At 42.4% G+C, this 17,539-nt stretch overlaps 1 protein-coding gene across 1 annotated transcript in view; it reads right to left on the bottom strand.

Moving 5' to 3' along the window:
* The window catches only part of LOC138038335 (scavenger receptor cysteine-rich type 1 protein M160-like), a 32,348-nt gene that overhangs the window by 929 nt on the left and 13,880 nt on the right, over positions 1-17,539 (bottom strand). The window contains exons 5-15 of the mRNA XM_068884141.1: positions 16,362-17,539; positions 15,634-15,808; positions 12,887-13,615; positions 12,236-12,592; positions 11,638-11,892; positions 9,944-10,149; positions 6,759-6,882; positions 4,999-5,301; positions 3,103-3,372; positions 2,504-2,845; positions 1,540-1,830 (exon numbers count right to left, since the gene is read on the bottom strand). The exon at positions 16,362-17,539 is cut by the window's right edge and continues 633 nt beyond it. Coding sequence (XP_068740242.1) covers positions 1,540-1,830; positions 2,504-2,845; positions 3,103-3,372; positions 4,999-5,301; positions 6,759-6,882; positions 9,944-10,149; positions 11,638-11,892; positions 12,236-12,592; positions 12,887-13,615; positions 15,634-15,808; positions 16,362-17,539 — 4,230 coding nt within the window. The remainder of the gene's footprint in view (positions 1-1,539; positions 1,831-2,503; positions 2,846-3,102; positions 3,373-4,998; positions 5,302-6,758; positions 6,883-9,943; positions 10,150-11,637; positions 11,893-12,235; positions 12,593-12,886; positions 13,616-15,633; positions 15,809-16,361) is intronic.

The following is a 17,539-nucleotide window of genomic DNA, read 5'->3' as shown; positions in this document are numbered from 1 at the left end:
AAAGACCATCTGTTGCATGCTCACGTTTTCGTAGAAACCCCAAATTTGATGATTTCACGTCGTTGTTATCCCGGGAAGGGGGGGGGGGGGGAGGGGACTGCCTTATAAGGGCTTAATGGAGACATGCGGCCAGGCAGGGTATGTTTTTCGGGATTTTTGTCTTAAACAGGGTATCGAATTTATCATTTTTTGTCTTAATCAGGGTATCGATTTATCAGGAGCTCATTAAGAGGAGCCTCTATCTCCCATACTTGGCCTCGGAGTCAACCCTTTCCCGAGTAGATTTATTTGTAGAACACCTCCCTTGGGAGATTCAGCACGCTCACTGTTGTAAAAGCCAATCTCCCTTGGGACATTCAGCACGCCCACTGTTGTAAAAGCCAATCAAAACAGAGCTATCTCAGCGTCAAGGGAATTATGATACTTTTCGCGGGAAAAACCTGTTCCTAAAAATAAATTTACTCGGTAAAGGGTTGACTCAAGGAATTAGAGGAGATAGAGGCTCCTCTTGATGAGCTCCTGATTTATCAATTTTTGATTTAAACTGGGTTAAATGTCTTAAATAGGGTATCAAAAATCGGAATTCTGTCTTAAACAAGGTAAGAAAATCAGCGACATTTGTTTTAAACAGGGTCAGGGTATGAGGGGCCGCGCCGCACCTCCCCACCCAGGGATATATCGAGCGTTAGCCCTTCGCTCTGACGAAGGGCTAACGCTTGAAACGTCAGCTTTTATAATCTCTGTACGGTGGCCAATTTACATTATCAACTCCGTTGATAAACTAAATTTTTGTAAGCTTGAGATGGACACATTCTTTCAAGTGACTTTATACAAGGATATGTCATATCTCCGGCTCAACTTCCTTTGATTCTAGAATACAGAAATGTCAAGGATGGCACCGGTGATGAGATCCACATTGGGTATGATAAACATCACGAGTGGTTCACTCAACCCTCTCAAATGACATCACGTATGACCGGAAAAAAAGTGATGATAATCGTCAAAAAAAACGCCAAACTCTTAGCATATCATTTTGTATTCTCTTCTATGAGGTGATCTCATAGGATCTCATCCCGCTGAGATCCAGGCCATCTAGATCTAAAGTCATTGTAGAAATTTAATACGGTTACAAATCGAGCCGCCTTTCCGTTCAATATAAAAAGATTTCGACCCATACTCATCGCTTGCCTGTGTTGACTTTTCCCTGAAAACCCTTTCAATCTCAAGATAGATCACCTCCGAGCTTGCGAGCAAGCTTCAGGGGCGTACCGCTGGGGAGAGGGCTTCCACAATATTCAGTACTGAATTTAGTTGAGAAAAGCAAAATGCGTCAGAACAGAAAGAATTATGAATATTCGCAATCATACAGGAGTGAGAAACGAAGAATTGATTTTTCGATGACGACTCGGAAATACTCGGGAATACTCGGAAAAATATCCGAGTGCTCCTTTGTCCTTTGCAGGAGCCGAACCTACGACCTGCCGATTCTACCACTGAGCAATAGAAGACTCCAATTCAATGACAATTGACGTCACTCACCTCTTCCCACTTGTCCATCTACAGTCACCAAGACTGATCGCGAATCTTCGCCAAGGGGGTTCTTGTAAATGCATTCATAGGTACCTGCATCCTCAACACCGACCGTAAAAATCTGAAGCTGAAACGTAGCGTTCGCATGGATTTTTATCCTGTTAGTCTCCTTGAGGACCTCTCCATTTTTCTTCCAAACAAGTTCCGGAGGGGGCGAACCGTACCCAAGACAAAGAAAGGACACGTTCGCTCCAGAAAGAACGCGCTTGTTGGAGGGAGATACGTTTATTATGGGCGGACCTACAAGACATAAAAAGAAAGAATGTGACGAATTAGCATTAAAGGTTCACCAATGTTAAGCCAAACATTTCAGGTAAATGATTATAGGCGAAGACGCAAAAAGGGTGTGGTCCACGACTGTAAATATTTAAAATGTTATTTTTCCGCATGGACAGCGTTGTTAACAAGGTCCAAATCATATCATGAACCTTGGAGATGAATTTATAAAAGTGATCAAAAAGACCAAAAAACGAACCATTCCAATTGGTTTGTATCGTGTTCTCATATTGGAATTGGAGGGTTAAAGCGGGAGAATTATTTTAGCTTCCATTCCACGGTATTTTCATTTTTACGTCGTGCTTCATTTACATTGGAATCTCGTTCAAGAAGGCGTCTTGCTACTTACAAATCGACTTATAAAGTAACAGATCTTGTTCAACCAAGCAACTTCACCAATTTAACGCACTTAGGTTTTAAAATCAGCGACCAAAAATTGACAAATTGTTAAGTGGAAAAGGCACTAATCATCTGATACATTCTTAAATTTAGAATTTGCACAAAGATAGACAGATTGACATATAGCTAATTTTCTAATAAACTTTCGATAATCGGCAGTGCTAGCTTCTTTGAGGATTGATTAGAATTATTAATTACGAGCTAATTTCAATCAGGTACATAACGTCCAAGTTGTTACCTCTCATCACCATAAGCAAAGGAGTTGAAGCTTGAGCGCTGCCTTGGTTCCATGCTATACATTGGTATTCTCCCATGTCTGGTCTATCAAACTTTTGTATTGTCAACTCCGTTGTTGTGTTAAATGGACCAATGTGGTCAGTCAACAGTACACCATCTTTATCCAGTGTGCCTTTGGAGACTGATGTTGTGATTAAGTGACGACTGTCATTTGTCACCAATTCACCATTCTTCTTCCACGCTAGGGCGGCGGCTGGAAATGCTTCAACAGCGCAAGAAAGTTTAGCATTGTCCCATTTGTTCAAGGTTTGTGATGAAGGTTCCACTGTAAATCGAACTGTCACTGCAAAGAGTGAGAGTAACAATAGGAAACTAAACGATGATGCCCAACAGTTTATCAAATCCTTGGCTACTTAAAAGGGTCTGGCATCTTGAGGCAGGAAGACGGCCGTGTATACAAAGCCATAGTCAGAAGCTCAAAAACACTCTTGAGCAAATTCAAGTAGGAACCAATTGTGGTGGGTTGTATGCCCAGGGCATTAGTGCATGCTTATAGGGAGGTATAATAAGATACAAACCTCTACGTTAAAAAGTACTTACATCCTACAGTTAGTGCGGCATAAGCAACTGCTCCGCCCAACTCATTCATAGCTTCGCACTCGTAGTCGCCAGCATCCGCCCACTGCACATTTTCAACTTGCAAAGTTTTCCCTTCGTTGGCGAAGTTATATTTATTGTTGTCGTTCAGTTCCTGTCCCTTAAATCGCCAAGTTATATTAGACGGTGGAAAGCTAGACACTAGACAAGTAAGGGTGGCTGTGTGGAACCAACCGACATCCGCTGAGATTACTTTAGGTATTTGCGGCGAGACTGCAATTAAAAACAGAAGTGTGCAATGTAGTTGTGATCGTAATGGGCTCCGGTTGTAATTACATATCTTGAGGAGCTAGAAGATTTTCGCTTTTATTGCTTTTGTGGTCCAAGAAGGGGCTATTGTTTTTGCTTCCTTGTCTCAACACTTATCAAATAAGCCAATCAAAACGCAAAGCTAATTTATGCAACTAATTATGCTAAACTTGGAGTAAAGAGTCCGGCGCCAATGATAATTCGTATTACTTTTGCTTCTGATTGGCTGGTAATCTGGCATGAAAGTTCAAACCATTTGCTAAGCGTAGCAAGACAAAACTCAGTTGAAATTTGGATTTTTCAATTGAATTCTACTTAAGAATGAAAGTTACCGTTTACATTGCAACCGACTGGTGCCAGTTGCTCGATCGAAGCCTCAGTGGTTAGCGCTAACTGTTGGTTAAGAGGTATCAAAACCTATAGGTTTCCATGGTATTTACTCTAGTTAGAACTAACTATGCTTCGAGCAACCCGGGCCAGGTTGTCAATCACACATAGGTTGATGCTTGTCTGGTTCAAAAGAAATTTCAAAATGTAGCTAAGAAGTTTTTATTAGAAAGAAACAGTTCAAAGACACAACATTTCGACACTCCTGTATAGTGTCTTCATCAGGGGTAATCCAAGGGTACGTCCATCAATAGAAAACAGCGTCCTTTTCCTAAAGTGCAAATAGGTGTCAGGTAAAAGACCGCAAACATCAGGGTTCAAAGGAGCGTGGGCGCGCGGCGTTGATGTGCTAAGCTTCCAAACAACGGCGTTAACGGCACCGCTGGTTAGTGGTGATAATTTTAGAACTATCCCACTCCATTGTGTGGCTAGTTTAGAACTCTTTCCTTTTGAAACAAATTGGTGAGCACCTAAAAGCACTTTTGCGATAACACTCAGGATCACTCCTGACGAAGGCACAAGACAAGAATGTCGAAACTTTGGGTCTTTGAAATTTCAAATTACCTCAAACCAGAGGAGTAGCATTAAACTATGTCCGAATAGGCCATTTTCGAAGTATAAAATATTCGGCTTGATAGTGAGGCAGTGAGGACAAAAACAATAGAAACACGTTAGAATGAAAGTGAAAAATATTTGCATATCATCCAATTTCCTTTGTCTTTACCCTCAGAACCTCTCTTTCAAGCTGAACTTAAATAGTCGTATAAACATAACAACTTTCTTTAATTTTCCAGACATGTTTCGACGGTACATCCGTCATCTTCAGTGTTACATATTTTGAAATCGCCGTTGAATTTAAAGCGCGCGCGATCTTACAAACTTCGTTACATTGCGTTGTCAATATTGCGAATTAAATCAAAACAAAACAAAACAAAAATTTAAATGACTGACGCTTAATTCAACGGCGATTTCAAAATATGTAACACTGAAGATGACGGATGTACCGTCGAAACATGTCTGGAAAATTAAAGAAAGTTTTTATGTTTATACGACTATCTTTATTGTTGCTGCTATCTAGACCTTTTGAACTTAAATATATATCGAAAAAGGCCTATTCTCGTTCTGGAGCTTTGCAATAACGTTGACGACAGAAAAAATCCTCCATGTTCTTTACCACAAGAGCGGTGTAGAGAAGGAACTCACCTTGGACGACAACTTCTGTGCCGCCACTCTCAACCGAGCCGGCGCTGTTCACTAACGCGCATGTGTAGTTCCCACTATCTTCAGCAACAGCAAATCGCACAACCAATGTTCCCCCCGAAGAGGTGATCCTCTTGGATTTGATATCTTCAACAGAGAGTGGTTGACCATCTTTTTTCCAGTCCCACACCGACGGGTATATCACCGGAGGCCTGGAAGAGCACCGCAAACTGATCGCGTCTTGAAACTTAACAGTTTTGCTTTTAACTGGAATTTTGTCGAAGACAGGCGGACTAGATGCGACCACTAAGATGTATGAAAGAAAGAAAGAAAAGAGAAAGTCATATGGGTGAAACTGTGGAGCAAGTGCGCATGCTTGCCTTCTCAGCGAGAGACGAGAAAAGTGCGGACAGATTGCGGGTCAATTAAGGGAATCATACGTTGAAAGTTGGACTCGGCTTCCGCAGCATGGAGCAAGTGAGATAACCTGGGTAAAAACAGATAATTTGGGAAAACGTTTCCTGTCCCCAACTATATAACTAAATGTCCAACATGCACACGCAAGCACTTCTGCGAGGAAATTATTGGCCGAAGCTATACTAGAGCAGGCCTCTATCTACACTTATTCCTTGAATCAACCCTTTCCCGAGTATGTTTGGGTGTGCCTTGATCGCCAGTACTTCTTGTTAGGACAAAAAGCACGAATTAACGACAGCAGCCCATAAATAGGAGCGAACAACAGCCCTATATTCCTGTCACGGCGTTTTTACAGACCGATTTATTTTTAGATTGAATTTCCCGCCATTAAGACTCCCGCAGGAGCCCGATGACCAATCTTCAAGAAACTAACTTGACGTCATAGCGTCACCGAACCAGAACTGCCGGCCTTTTTTTTTCTTTTTGCGGAAAAGGTAGTCTAAAAATAGATCGATTGGTAAAAATGTCGTTCTGTGCTCCTAGTAATGGGCTCCTGTGAACGACAAGAAAACGCGTCTGTGTATGTTATTTGTGCAAATGCATACATCGCTAGCGAAGACCAGGCTTTCTCCGTTATCTATGATTCGAACCGTTCGTGCCAATCTAGTCATAACAATGGGATGCTTTACCCACATCGTAAAAGGTTTGTTTGTTTGTTATTTATTTATTTGTTTGAGCAGGTTGAAGTTTTGGCAGCTATTCAGCTGATGTGGACCTGCTATACCCACTCACCCAGCCACAACACCGAGAACTTCATCCCCTACTCTCCTCGAATAGTGAATGGGTTCTTTAACATCCCACAGGGAACTAATGAACATGGAAGATATTTGTGAGACGGGGCCTACGGTTTTCTAGTCCCAATCCGAGAAGAGGCTCACCACTCGCAATACCTTCTTAGGGTGCGTTCGATTGACCCTATTCCGGAATGAGAATACGTGGAGTGACGATTTGAAACGGTATGTTTGGCGTTTTGATGCCACAAGGATAATAAAGATACGTTTAAAATAGCATGTTAGCAGGTATTTGACAATTGTAATGTGTATCTCCGTAAAAAAGAAGGATTTCTAACTTCTATTCCATGCATTCCTATTCCGGAAAACGGTCAATCGAACGTACCCTAAGTATTCTTGGGCCAATAACATTAGGACTACTTGGATCCGTGTTTTTACACCATCTTCTACACTATCTAACACCTGTCCAACATTAATGAGTATACATCATTATCGGGCTAACAATGTTGCAGCTATAATGCCCGTTTGCAAGCAGTCTAAGGCTGAATCGCTTACTTCTACATTGCCTTCCGTTTCCTGTATACCCATCTGGGCATTGCATACACACAGACGTCTCTTTTCCGTTCTGGTTATAGAGGTCCAAATCGACACACGTGACTTCAGCGTGACGGTCACACAACTGTAAAACAAGCATAATATATATGCTCAGGTGACAGATACCATATAAGCGGGAGATACGAGTTGACTATGTACAATAGGTGGTTTGCAACCAATCTCTAGAGACACAGATAACAACGCGGTAATGTACAATTGCTGGTAGAAAAACAAAAGGAGCTAATGAGACGTCTTTCGTTTTTGTCCGCCAACATGGCGGAGATGACGTCACGTGAAAACCACCTATATGAAAGGTAGAGTTCCATCACATTTACAAACTCGAGGAAAGAAAAACTGGTCATATTCAACAACTGTATTAGTAGTACGAAAGCATCGAATACGAAAAGTTTCTGTACATCAGGAAAATGATGTATCAGATAACAAACATTAATTAAGAAAACACCTGAGAGAAGAGAAGAAAAGGGGTAACGTGCGGGCTAATGTGACCTTGATAGAATAAATGTAATACGCACTTCGTATACTCCTTAATATTAGGGAGCTTAAGGACGGTGCCTACTACTTCAAAGGTATTTTTGCGCCGGTTTATGATTATGCAGGAAATGTAGATCTTAACAAATGTTATTGAAATTCAAAAAGAAAATTGGGGGTAACCACGCATTTTTCAAAGATCATTGATGAATAATATTGCTAAAAAGCTTTGAGATACAAAGCAATGTATGACCGTCGTTCTTTCTCAAATTGAAGCTTTTAAATTATCTCTAAAAAATGCATGGTTACCACCAATTTTCTTTTTGGATACCAAGAGTACTTACTACTTTCTCCGGATAGTTTTAGACCGCGAAATATCACTCTATTAGTAAGCATAACCGATAGGAAAACCCGAAACGTACGCGCAATAACAATAGTAGGCACCGTCCTTAAGCAACGACAACGGCGACGCGTTATTTTAATTACTTCGTGACTATTTCAACCTTTTTAATATGAAAAGGGTGTGGTAGTTCCTCAAAATTGACACTCGTCGGAACGGCACTTAATTTAGGAGAGAAAATGAAAATTTATCCTCCAAGGCTGAAGTGTCTTGATAACACCTCAAATTTGGCTATTTCTCGTTGTTGTTTTGGCGACGATGGAAGAGAAATGGACAAAAGTGGAAAACGCACGTGCAGGGCGTTCAAAGCGATTGTTTCTGCCCACATAAAAATTTTGTGACGTTCTTGTTGCCGTCGCAGTTGCAATAGGGAACTAGGGAGCTTACGAAACGAGGACGACGACGGCTACGAGGACTTCATTTAAAAATAATAATTCGCGTTATTCATATCGCTACGAAACTATTTCATGTCGCTTCGTGTTAAAAATGTGTAGTAACTGTCGAGGAATTAAACTGGAATGAGTGGGCTGGAAGAGTAGAGAGAGAACTGAAAATTCATCGTCATGTGCTAACGTCGTCCACAGAACCTTGAATTTGGTCATTTCACGTCGTCATTTAGGAGATGACGCCAAAGAAATGTACCAAAATGTAAAACGCACGTGCAGAGCGTGCAGGGCCATTGTTTTTGCTCACTAAACCTATTGTTTTGTAGCGTCGTCGTTGCTGTCGGCGTCGTCGTTTCGTAAGCTCCCTACTTAAGCAACGACGACGGCGACGGCACCGAGAACGTCATCTCAAAATATAAATTCGCGTCATTGTAATCACTTATATGACAAGGGTGTGGTAGTTCCTCAAAAATGACATTGGTCGGAACGGCGCTTAATTTAGGAGAGAAAATGAAAATATATATATAGCGTCAAGTGCTGACGTTCTCCTTAAAACCTAAAATTTGACTATTTCACGTTGTTGTTTTGCTGACGACGGCAAAGAAATGGACAAAAGTGAAAAACGCACGTGCAGGGCGTGCAAAGTAACTGTTTTTGCCTACTAAATATGCATATTTGTGACGTTCTCGTTGCCGTCGCCGTTGTCGTTGCTTAAGTTCCCTAATTTTAGGGAGCGAACGCCACAAAACAATGGTTTTCTTGGTTAAAAGAGAATAAACAATCGTGCTGCACGTGCGGCACGGATTATTGCTCATGTTTTTGCGGTCTCTGCATGACGACGACGTGAAATCACCAAATTTTAGGTTTTGACAACAACATGAGTATGCAACAGAGAATCTTTCATTCTCTATTTTCACTCTGAAACCGCTCGTACCAATTTATTTTTAGGATACTTCGCCCACATTGTACGATGTGAACGAAACGGAATAGAGACGAAAGACTTATACTGGAGCAAAGTTATATTTTGTGGTGACGTTTTAGTCGACGTCGCCGTCTTAGATCTTAAGGTCTCTTTTCCCTTTCGTAAACAAGCGGTGCATGCCATTTGGACGAGACAGAACAATTTTCACTGTTAAGTTTATCGTTTGCAAATGCGGAAAAAAGTACTTAACCTAGGACTACATTAGCAGCGAGTGTCACTTAGAATTAAAAATAATAATAAGAAAAAACCTTAGAAAAAAAGTTGGAAAAAAAAATAGAAAAAGTTCATTGAACGCTGTCGAACTCGGTTCAACAAGGTGATCTGGTCTCGTAACTCGGAGGACTGGGGAGAAAATGTTTAACGCGGTATCCCACAACCGCGCGCAGCCTTATTTTCGAATTCAACATGGCACAAGCGACGTTAGATCTCGTCGGGTCTACTTGACTGTTTATTCAGTAACAGAAAATGTGGTAGACACGGAATGATCTGTTGAGTTTTGGCGATGGAAATACTGCAGGGAGTTTGGAAACAACACCTAAGGCCGCGCACGGTTGTGGGATACGGCGTTAAATTTTTTCTTCCCAGTCCCCCAAATTACGTCACAAGATCACCTGGAATGGATTAAGAGAAAATGCATTTAACCTTCTACGCTACCAAAACAGCGCGGAGAACCCAATAAAAAGGCTTGGTTACTGAGAATGGCATCGATCGTCAAAAATGACATCGCTTGTTTACGAAAGGGAAATAAGCGTCGCCTTTGTCGTTGCTTAAGCTCCCTAAAATACAGTGTGCACGCTACCATGAAGGGCTACCATGAAGGACCCTATTGGAAACGCTCTTGGTCAATGAGATTAAACAAAGTGGGTAAAATTTGGTTAGCGGTATCTACCTGATTATCTTCACAGGATCCATCGTTGACCTCTCGGCAAAAGTTATTACTCAGATCTCTAACAGTTGTGTTATCACACACGACCCCAGCATCTTCAAGATGGTCTGGATCACAATTCCCTTCTCCCCAACCAGCATGGAGGCAGTAGGTCAGTGAAGACTCGAATCCTACGCAATTAACATTGTCCAACCATATGATTCCACTCCCTGAGAAAAAGGGCAACCGTTAATCAAAGTAATGAAAAAGCGATGGAGTAATTTTTAACTGAGCGATGTAAAATAGCAGAGTAATCACTTTGGCCAATGACGGCAGATGCAGATTTTTAAATGAGCCACCGTTATGGCGGATAGCAAGAGAATTAAGCCGGTGCTTAGTGAAAAAATTGCCTGACAGCAAGTCATAGTTTAACACGAGGAAACGCAAAATGCCGACTGACTCTTGTTCGTAAACTGCTTATGCTAATCTTTTGAATGCCTCGGATAAGACTTCACGAGCGATATAACTTGATAAAATACTCATCAATTTTTCTATCCTTAAGTTGCATTTGCATAGGGACAACGCCAGAGGCTATTGCTAGGGTATGCCTCAAATTGACTTCAAAACTGACTTGACCACTACCAGGAATTAGCCATCTTGAAACACTTGTAACGCTGCTCTCGAAATATACTCAAAACGGTGGAGACGTTTTGAAAAGAAGAACTCACGTCCGCAAAAATTCACGTTAAAAACGGGGTTGTTCAACTGGGGGGCGTACAGGGATATATCAATTGCGTTACAAACAAACAAATTGCGTTACAAACAAACGGGGTTGTTCAACTGGGGGGCGTACAGGGATATATCAATTGCGTTACAATTCCGGCTAGTATATTAACAAAGACATTTTTTTTACCTGTAATGACTTATTCGGATTCTCTCCTGCTACACCAACCTTAAGAAAATCTTTCTTGGGCACTCACACCTTATTTCGGCCAACCGCAAACTCACGCAAGTATTCCCAAGTACTCCAATCATTGATCATCGAAAGGATGAGTCGAATAATATAATCTCTGGCATGCTAATCGCCCTTTCTCGAGGTCAGACCGAAGGAGCTGTGCTGCCGGATGGGCGCTCGGCCCCAGAATACGACCTATGCATGACCTCGGAGCACAGCACCACAGCCAGATGGAATAAGCTGCGAGTCCATTTTGCTGAAGGCCGGAGGAAAACAGGAGTGCCCGGAGAAAACCCTCGGAGTAAGATTGAAATCGGCAAATCTCAACCCAAGTACGAGCTTAGGATTCAATCCCGGGTCGTAGAGGTGGGAGGCACGAGCATTACCACAGGGCCACCCTTACTCCCCAAGTCTCCTCCCTTACTTAGGCAGCACTCACTCCACCCTTACTGCTCAAGTCTCTAAAAGACTGTTTTGTTAGAGCAAGAATTTCCTTCACTTTATTTGAACAACCAGGAGTTTTAAACTGGAAGGGGCCGGTACTTGGTTACTAAACCAGGTTCGAGTAACAACTGTCCTGCTGTACTGCCGTGACTAAAACTTTCCAAAGATGGCATTTTAGCATGTGAATTGTAATTTTGAAAGTTAAACCCGGTAAAAGAATGCTTGATAATCGAGAGGTCATAGAGTGACGTCATGTGAGGAGCACTTAGATTTTTTTGTGAATAAATCCCTCCTTTACTCAATTCTTGTCAACGCTTACCTTTACCGAACTTTGAAGTGTGCGCGGCCTCCTTTGCACTTCCAAATCCAAGTTCTTTACAAACCACATCTGCGTCGGTCAAATCCCATCCATCATCACACACTGTGCCCCATAAGCCATCATAAAAGACCTCTACACGCCCCTGATTGCTATTTCCTCCGTCAACCAATCGTACTACGCGATTTGTAGGCTTTGAAGGTAACAGTGATGACACAGGGCGCAGGTTTCCGCAATCCGGAACACAAGCTAAGCCACCTTCAAAGAAAAATACTTGAGAACATTTGCCGCAACAAAACTTGTGAGGAAAATTGCCCTGTACGTTAACAGCGTTAGCAGTAAAAGGGAAAAAATGGTTGAAAAGACGAACGGGAGCTCAAAAGGACCTCATTGTTGAATTATGGTGACATCATAACTAATTGCCCTTATTGGAGTTATCAGCGGTTTTGGCACATAAACGCGGCGAAGTCTATTTTGCATGTAGTTTTAAACAAAAGAAAATGGGCCTGCAGGCTCAACTCCAATAAGGTCCATTGCATCTATGTGCTTTGGCGTGATGAGAGCGTGTAATATGATAACTTAACGCTTACTAAGTACTTACTAAGGAATAGTCCACTTGGACAAGACTGACACTTGTTTCCAATTTCACCATTGGAGCATGTTCTGCACGCTTTGTCACAAGGCCTGCATAACTGGTCTTTTGTATGTCCAAAGAAACCAGCTGGACACTTGGTCACGCAATCCATGCTTGACTTGAAGTAAGGAAAGTTACAACTTGTACATGAATCAGCCTTGTCTCTGCAAGTTTTGCACTTCAATGCACATCGTTCGCATTTATTCTTTTGACCCTCAAAGAAACCGTCACCACACGAAGTAACGCATTTCAGAGACATATCTGGACCTGAACACTTCACTCCTGCGTCCTCTGAATGCCTGCAGTTGTGCTTTCCGATCCCACCTGTTTTAAATAGATGTACGGGAAAGGTTCGTTAATGATCATCCTAACTGAAAGTTTTAGAGTCCGCATTTGATATATACTTGCGGGCCGCACACATGAGTGCCTCATTTGAGCCAATTAAGACATTTACGGACTAATACTAAAGCGTTTCTCGGACCGACAGCCAGAGAACCCGCCAGACTTACTGACCGACTGGCTTGATGCTTGGCTGGCTGACGATGGTCTAACTTGCTCCTTTTGAGAAGCAGGGTTGGAGAAGGAAGAAAAAAAAGCTCGGCGGTGTTTTTTCTTTACCTGTATGCATAGGACAGTCTTGGAGCCTTTTTTCCGTTCCTGTGCATTTAAGATCGTCAATCCATATTTTTCCAGTCCCCTCTCCATATTTAGCCCTAGAGCGAGCCTCCAGGGCTTTTCCAAGTTTTAACTGTCTGCAAATAACATGAGCCTCTAATATATCAAAGTAATCGTCACAAACTGTTCCCCAAGAACCTTCATGAAGTATCTCCACTCTTCCCTCGGTTGTTGAATTTGCGCCAACCAAACGAATGCCGTCAACTCCCTGTAAAATCATGGCATCGTCAGGGCATTTATAAACGCAGTCTGATTTGTAAAGGCGTTTATTTGCATCACATGCGGTGCAGTTGTCCTTGCTTCCTTTGCAATTGAAGCATTTGCTGTCGCATTTAACGCACTGCTTTGCATCAGCAAAGAAGCCATCCAAGCAATACGAAGCGCAGTTGAAAGTCGTGTTTCCGCTTTGTGTTTTGTTAAGAAACATATCTTTTGGACAAGAAGTACAGTTTTCAGAGTTTCCTACGCAGGTTTTGCAGTTCAAACTGCATTCACCGCAGGCTTTGGAACCATATGACACGTCTAAAAAGTATCCACTGCTTGTATTACAAGTCGACATGCATTCCAAAACGCTTCCAGGCTTGGAGCACTTGACTCCCGCGTCTTCACTGTGACCACAGTTTTCTCTGCCCCACCCACGGAAGGGACAACTCACAAGTGAGGTTTCATTTCCTACAAAGAAGGAGAGAAAATCAGGTTTGAAAATATGTTTGTTTTCAACTAGTTCACGATGCATAGTTGCAGAGGCTTCGAAGGAGTCATGGAGTGGGTTCGAATCAAGTTAAAGTCACCTGAATTTTTCACGTGTCTATAGACCTTATTCATAAATGGCGGCCACATTTATAATTATGTTGTCCACGTGCAAATTAGCCTACCAAGCCTCATTTTAGAGCAAGAATTCTTTTCAATTCACTGTACGGTGTCGAGGCTTGGTAGGCTAATTTGCACGTCGACAAAAGAATTATAAATGTGACCGCCATTTATGAATAAGGTCTATAAGAGGAAATTGCTTAAATTTGTGCAGATAAATGCTAAGATCACTTCTCCCTCTCGCACTTCAAATACAGCATGTACATTTATTTCGTTCAAAAAACCTATGTTACAACATTGTCGAAGACGAAGTAACTTATCATCAGTGGGAGGTCAAAAGCATGAAAAGTTGACGTCAATACAATAAACAACCTAGCACTAAAAATCTAGACCACACACGTTTATGTGGCTATTTTTTTGCCGATTAAAATGCTTTTATAGCCTAACTCTCGTTCCAAATTCGTCCCAGATCCTTAAATACAGTTCTCTCTAGGACCAATCGGGCTTTGTGCACATGTAAACCCCAACTAATAGAGGTATTAGATTTTTTAGAGTGGTTTTCAATTGAGTGTCGAAAGTAATTAGTGAATTACTTTCGTTTATGATTACTTCACTCAGTGATTGGTTCAAAGTTCTCGCGTCATTTTTTCAACCAATCAGAAGTGAAACCAAAATCAATCGTGGCTCGCGCGTGCACATTTCCCGCGCTTTGTGTCGGCTACGTGTAATTACTTCGAGATTTGATTGGTTTACTGGATTGTCTCCGACCTTTCTGATTGGCCAAAGTAATTACTTTGGTTTTGGTTTTACGACACTCAATTGAAAACTGCTCTACCCCGGAACTTTGTGTGTTACGTCCAACGTACAAAGCACTCGGCCTTTCTAGGGGCAGGCGTGGCTAAGTTGGTTCGGTCCGATTCTCTGTGACCTCAACGTCTGTTTCTACTTTCCTCTGATCCGTGTAGCTGTAGTTTCAAATACCCGTAAAACGGAGCACTGAAAGACGCAGGGGGGTAATGGGCGCACCGTCGGCTTCCATTGATACCAGTTTCGTAACTGAAGGAACTACCGACGTTAAATGAAGTGACTTTACTTTACTTTACTTTTCAACTGAATCAAACACCACCTTCCAAACGTGTATAACAACACCCAGTATTGTTAGCCCAATGGTGGATAGTACAGACCACCCATAACATCCCGCCAATATTGGTAGGGCTAAGACAAACTTGATGTCCGTCGCTATTTACATAGAGATTATGTGCAATGCATGAGCGTGGACAAAACATAGTTAAGAGAGTTTTGCCAAGAGATCCGACATAGTAGCGCTACACTTCGGTGATCACAACTGAATTGTTAACCCAAACGTTTGACAACAATGCGCACCAGGGCATACAAGCGGCCGCCATATACAACAACTAACAATATTTGTACGTTGTTTAAGGGCCCTTTCCTTTTGTCAAACTGGCCGGCCAGACCCGTCAGTTTGCAAAGAAAATGCAACAGTTTGAAGGAGGAACATTTGCATGATAATCCCTCGCGTCCTCCTGACGCAGTATATAATTATCATCATCGAAGTTTGTTAATTTGAAGGTGTTGCAGAGTTAATTCTTCCAAATGCCCGGTCTGGCCGGTCAGTTTTGTCAAATGGAAGGCATCCTAAGTCCTTGTTGCTTCGTTCTCAAGCTGAAAATTAAAAAGATTATTTGACCTTGAACGAGGCAAAAACGGCTAATTCTTGAAAGCAAACAAAAGTATACCAAAATCGTGGCCATTTTGGAATAAGATGTATAGTGGTTTTCAAATTTCTGGCCGCCAGAAGAGAGGGGCAATTGGTGCGCTTGCATGCACCCCTTTTCCCTACAATCCTTTTTTAATCTTACCAAGACAATTAACGTCATCCATCCATATTGGCATATTATCCGCCCCGGGACCGTAAGCTGCGCGCGACATAGCAGCCGTTGCATTTCCCATTCCCAACATATTGCACACTACATTGGCATCTTTGATATCCCACATGTCATCACAAACTGTACCATAACGGCCCGCGTGAAAAACCTGTAAAGAAATGAAAAACAGCGATGAGTAAGGTTAGTAAATTTAATGGTACGTATGGTATAGTGTGGGATACTCTACCGAAAATCAAGTCTTAAAGGTATTTCATCTTAACATCTATGAGGGAGACATGAAAAAAGAAGGAGAGGAAACTGAAGTACTCATGTACATGCAGCGATTTTTTCAATGAGCACCGAGATTAACAACCAGCTCTGACCACTTCTGAAACATGTGCAGTCGTAGTTAGTGTCCACATTTAAAAGCATTGGCAACTAATATTCCCACAAAACTCAGAGATTGCAAAAACGTAAAACGTAAAAGGCAATCATTCGCTGACTTATATACTAGTCGCAGCCAGCCTTTCTCTAGGGACGGAAACGGTAAACAAGCCGCGTGGCCCGAGTGGGGTTTTACTGATGAAGATTCATATTTTTTTCTGTTTTAGACAGAGAGTAAACGTAGTTACATAGAAAGCGAGTTATTTCAGTTTCCGAAAATGGGAGCCCAACTGAAGGTCAACTTGACCTTTTGTGATATGAACAGGGCTTGAGCTTACCTCAACGCGGCCTTCGAAGGATGTCTGTCCTACTCCATTAGGGACAATCCGCACAAGTGGCTTGGAAGATGGATTATAATCAGGAGAACAGCTTGTCACACAGCTAGAGCCTTTCTTGAACCAGGGAAACTTACACGACTTGCAATTATCCGCGGTCCCTTCGCAAGTTTCACAAGTCGAGTTACATGCCTTGCAAGAGCCATCAAGATAAAATCCAAAACCACAGTCATCGACACAAGTGCTGTTCTTTTTAAAATAACCATTGGCACAACTGTTGCAGTTATTGGGTGTACCACTACATGTGCTGCAAGAGATGTCACAAACCATACATTCTTTTTCTTTCACAAAAAAACCAGACGGACAGTTGTTTCTACAATCACGAATTCCTGGCCCCTTGCACCGAAGAACGGTGCTTTCGTCCTGTTTACAATTTGTTACCCCCCAGGGTAGGTGCTCGCATTCGCTCAATTTTTTCTCAGTCCCCACACAGACAACGTCGTCAAGCCACTGTTTACCTGTTGAAGACTTTTTGATGTGCCCGAGGGGGGCGTCAGTGTCTACATCCCCCAAACCAAGTTCCCTGCACACAACCGTGCTCTCCCTGGAGTCCCACCCATCGTCACACACCGTACCCCAGACACCACCGTGATAAACCTCCAACACCCCTTCTAGATAATCTGATCCGTTGGTGAGACGTAACATGGATGGGGATCCAATTGTCCCGTTTTTATGAGGCACAGCAACCGTTGAACCTGAACAATTACCAACGCACACGCCGTTGTCAAAAACACGCGGAGGAGTGCATATAGTGCATTTCGCGGCACCCTGTTCATTATCAAACTCACACTGTAGGCAGTCCACGGGGCAGCGGAGACAAGTGAAATTTTTTGAAAACTTGTAAAACGGAACTCCGCAATTCTGAACGCACACTCCGTTTTTTTCATACAGGTCAGGAGCGCACGTTTTTTCACAGCTTCCTTTTTTCAGCGCTTTGGGTGGCTTGCATGTGGTACAGTTGTTCCCGTCGTTTCCGTTTGCGCATGTTATACACTCTTCGGTACTGCACTTCCGGCATTCCCTGCTGGGTAAATGCCCATATTCGCCATCTGCGCATTTGTCGACGCAAGTGTTATTTACTAAAAACCTCGGTGCCTTGCACTTAGTGCATCGGTAACTTT

The sequence above is a fragment of the Montipora capricornis genome, chromosome 2 (assembly GCF_036669925.1).
Source record: "Montipora capricornis isolate CH-2021 chromosome 2, ASM3666992v2, whole genome shotgun sequence".
NCBI lineage: Eukaryota > Metazoa > Cnidaria > Anthozoa > Scleractinia > Acroporidae > Montipora > Montipora capricornis.
This window is presented reverse-complemented; position numbering and strand designations above follow the sequence as displayed.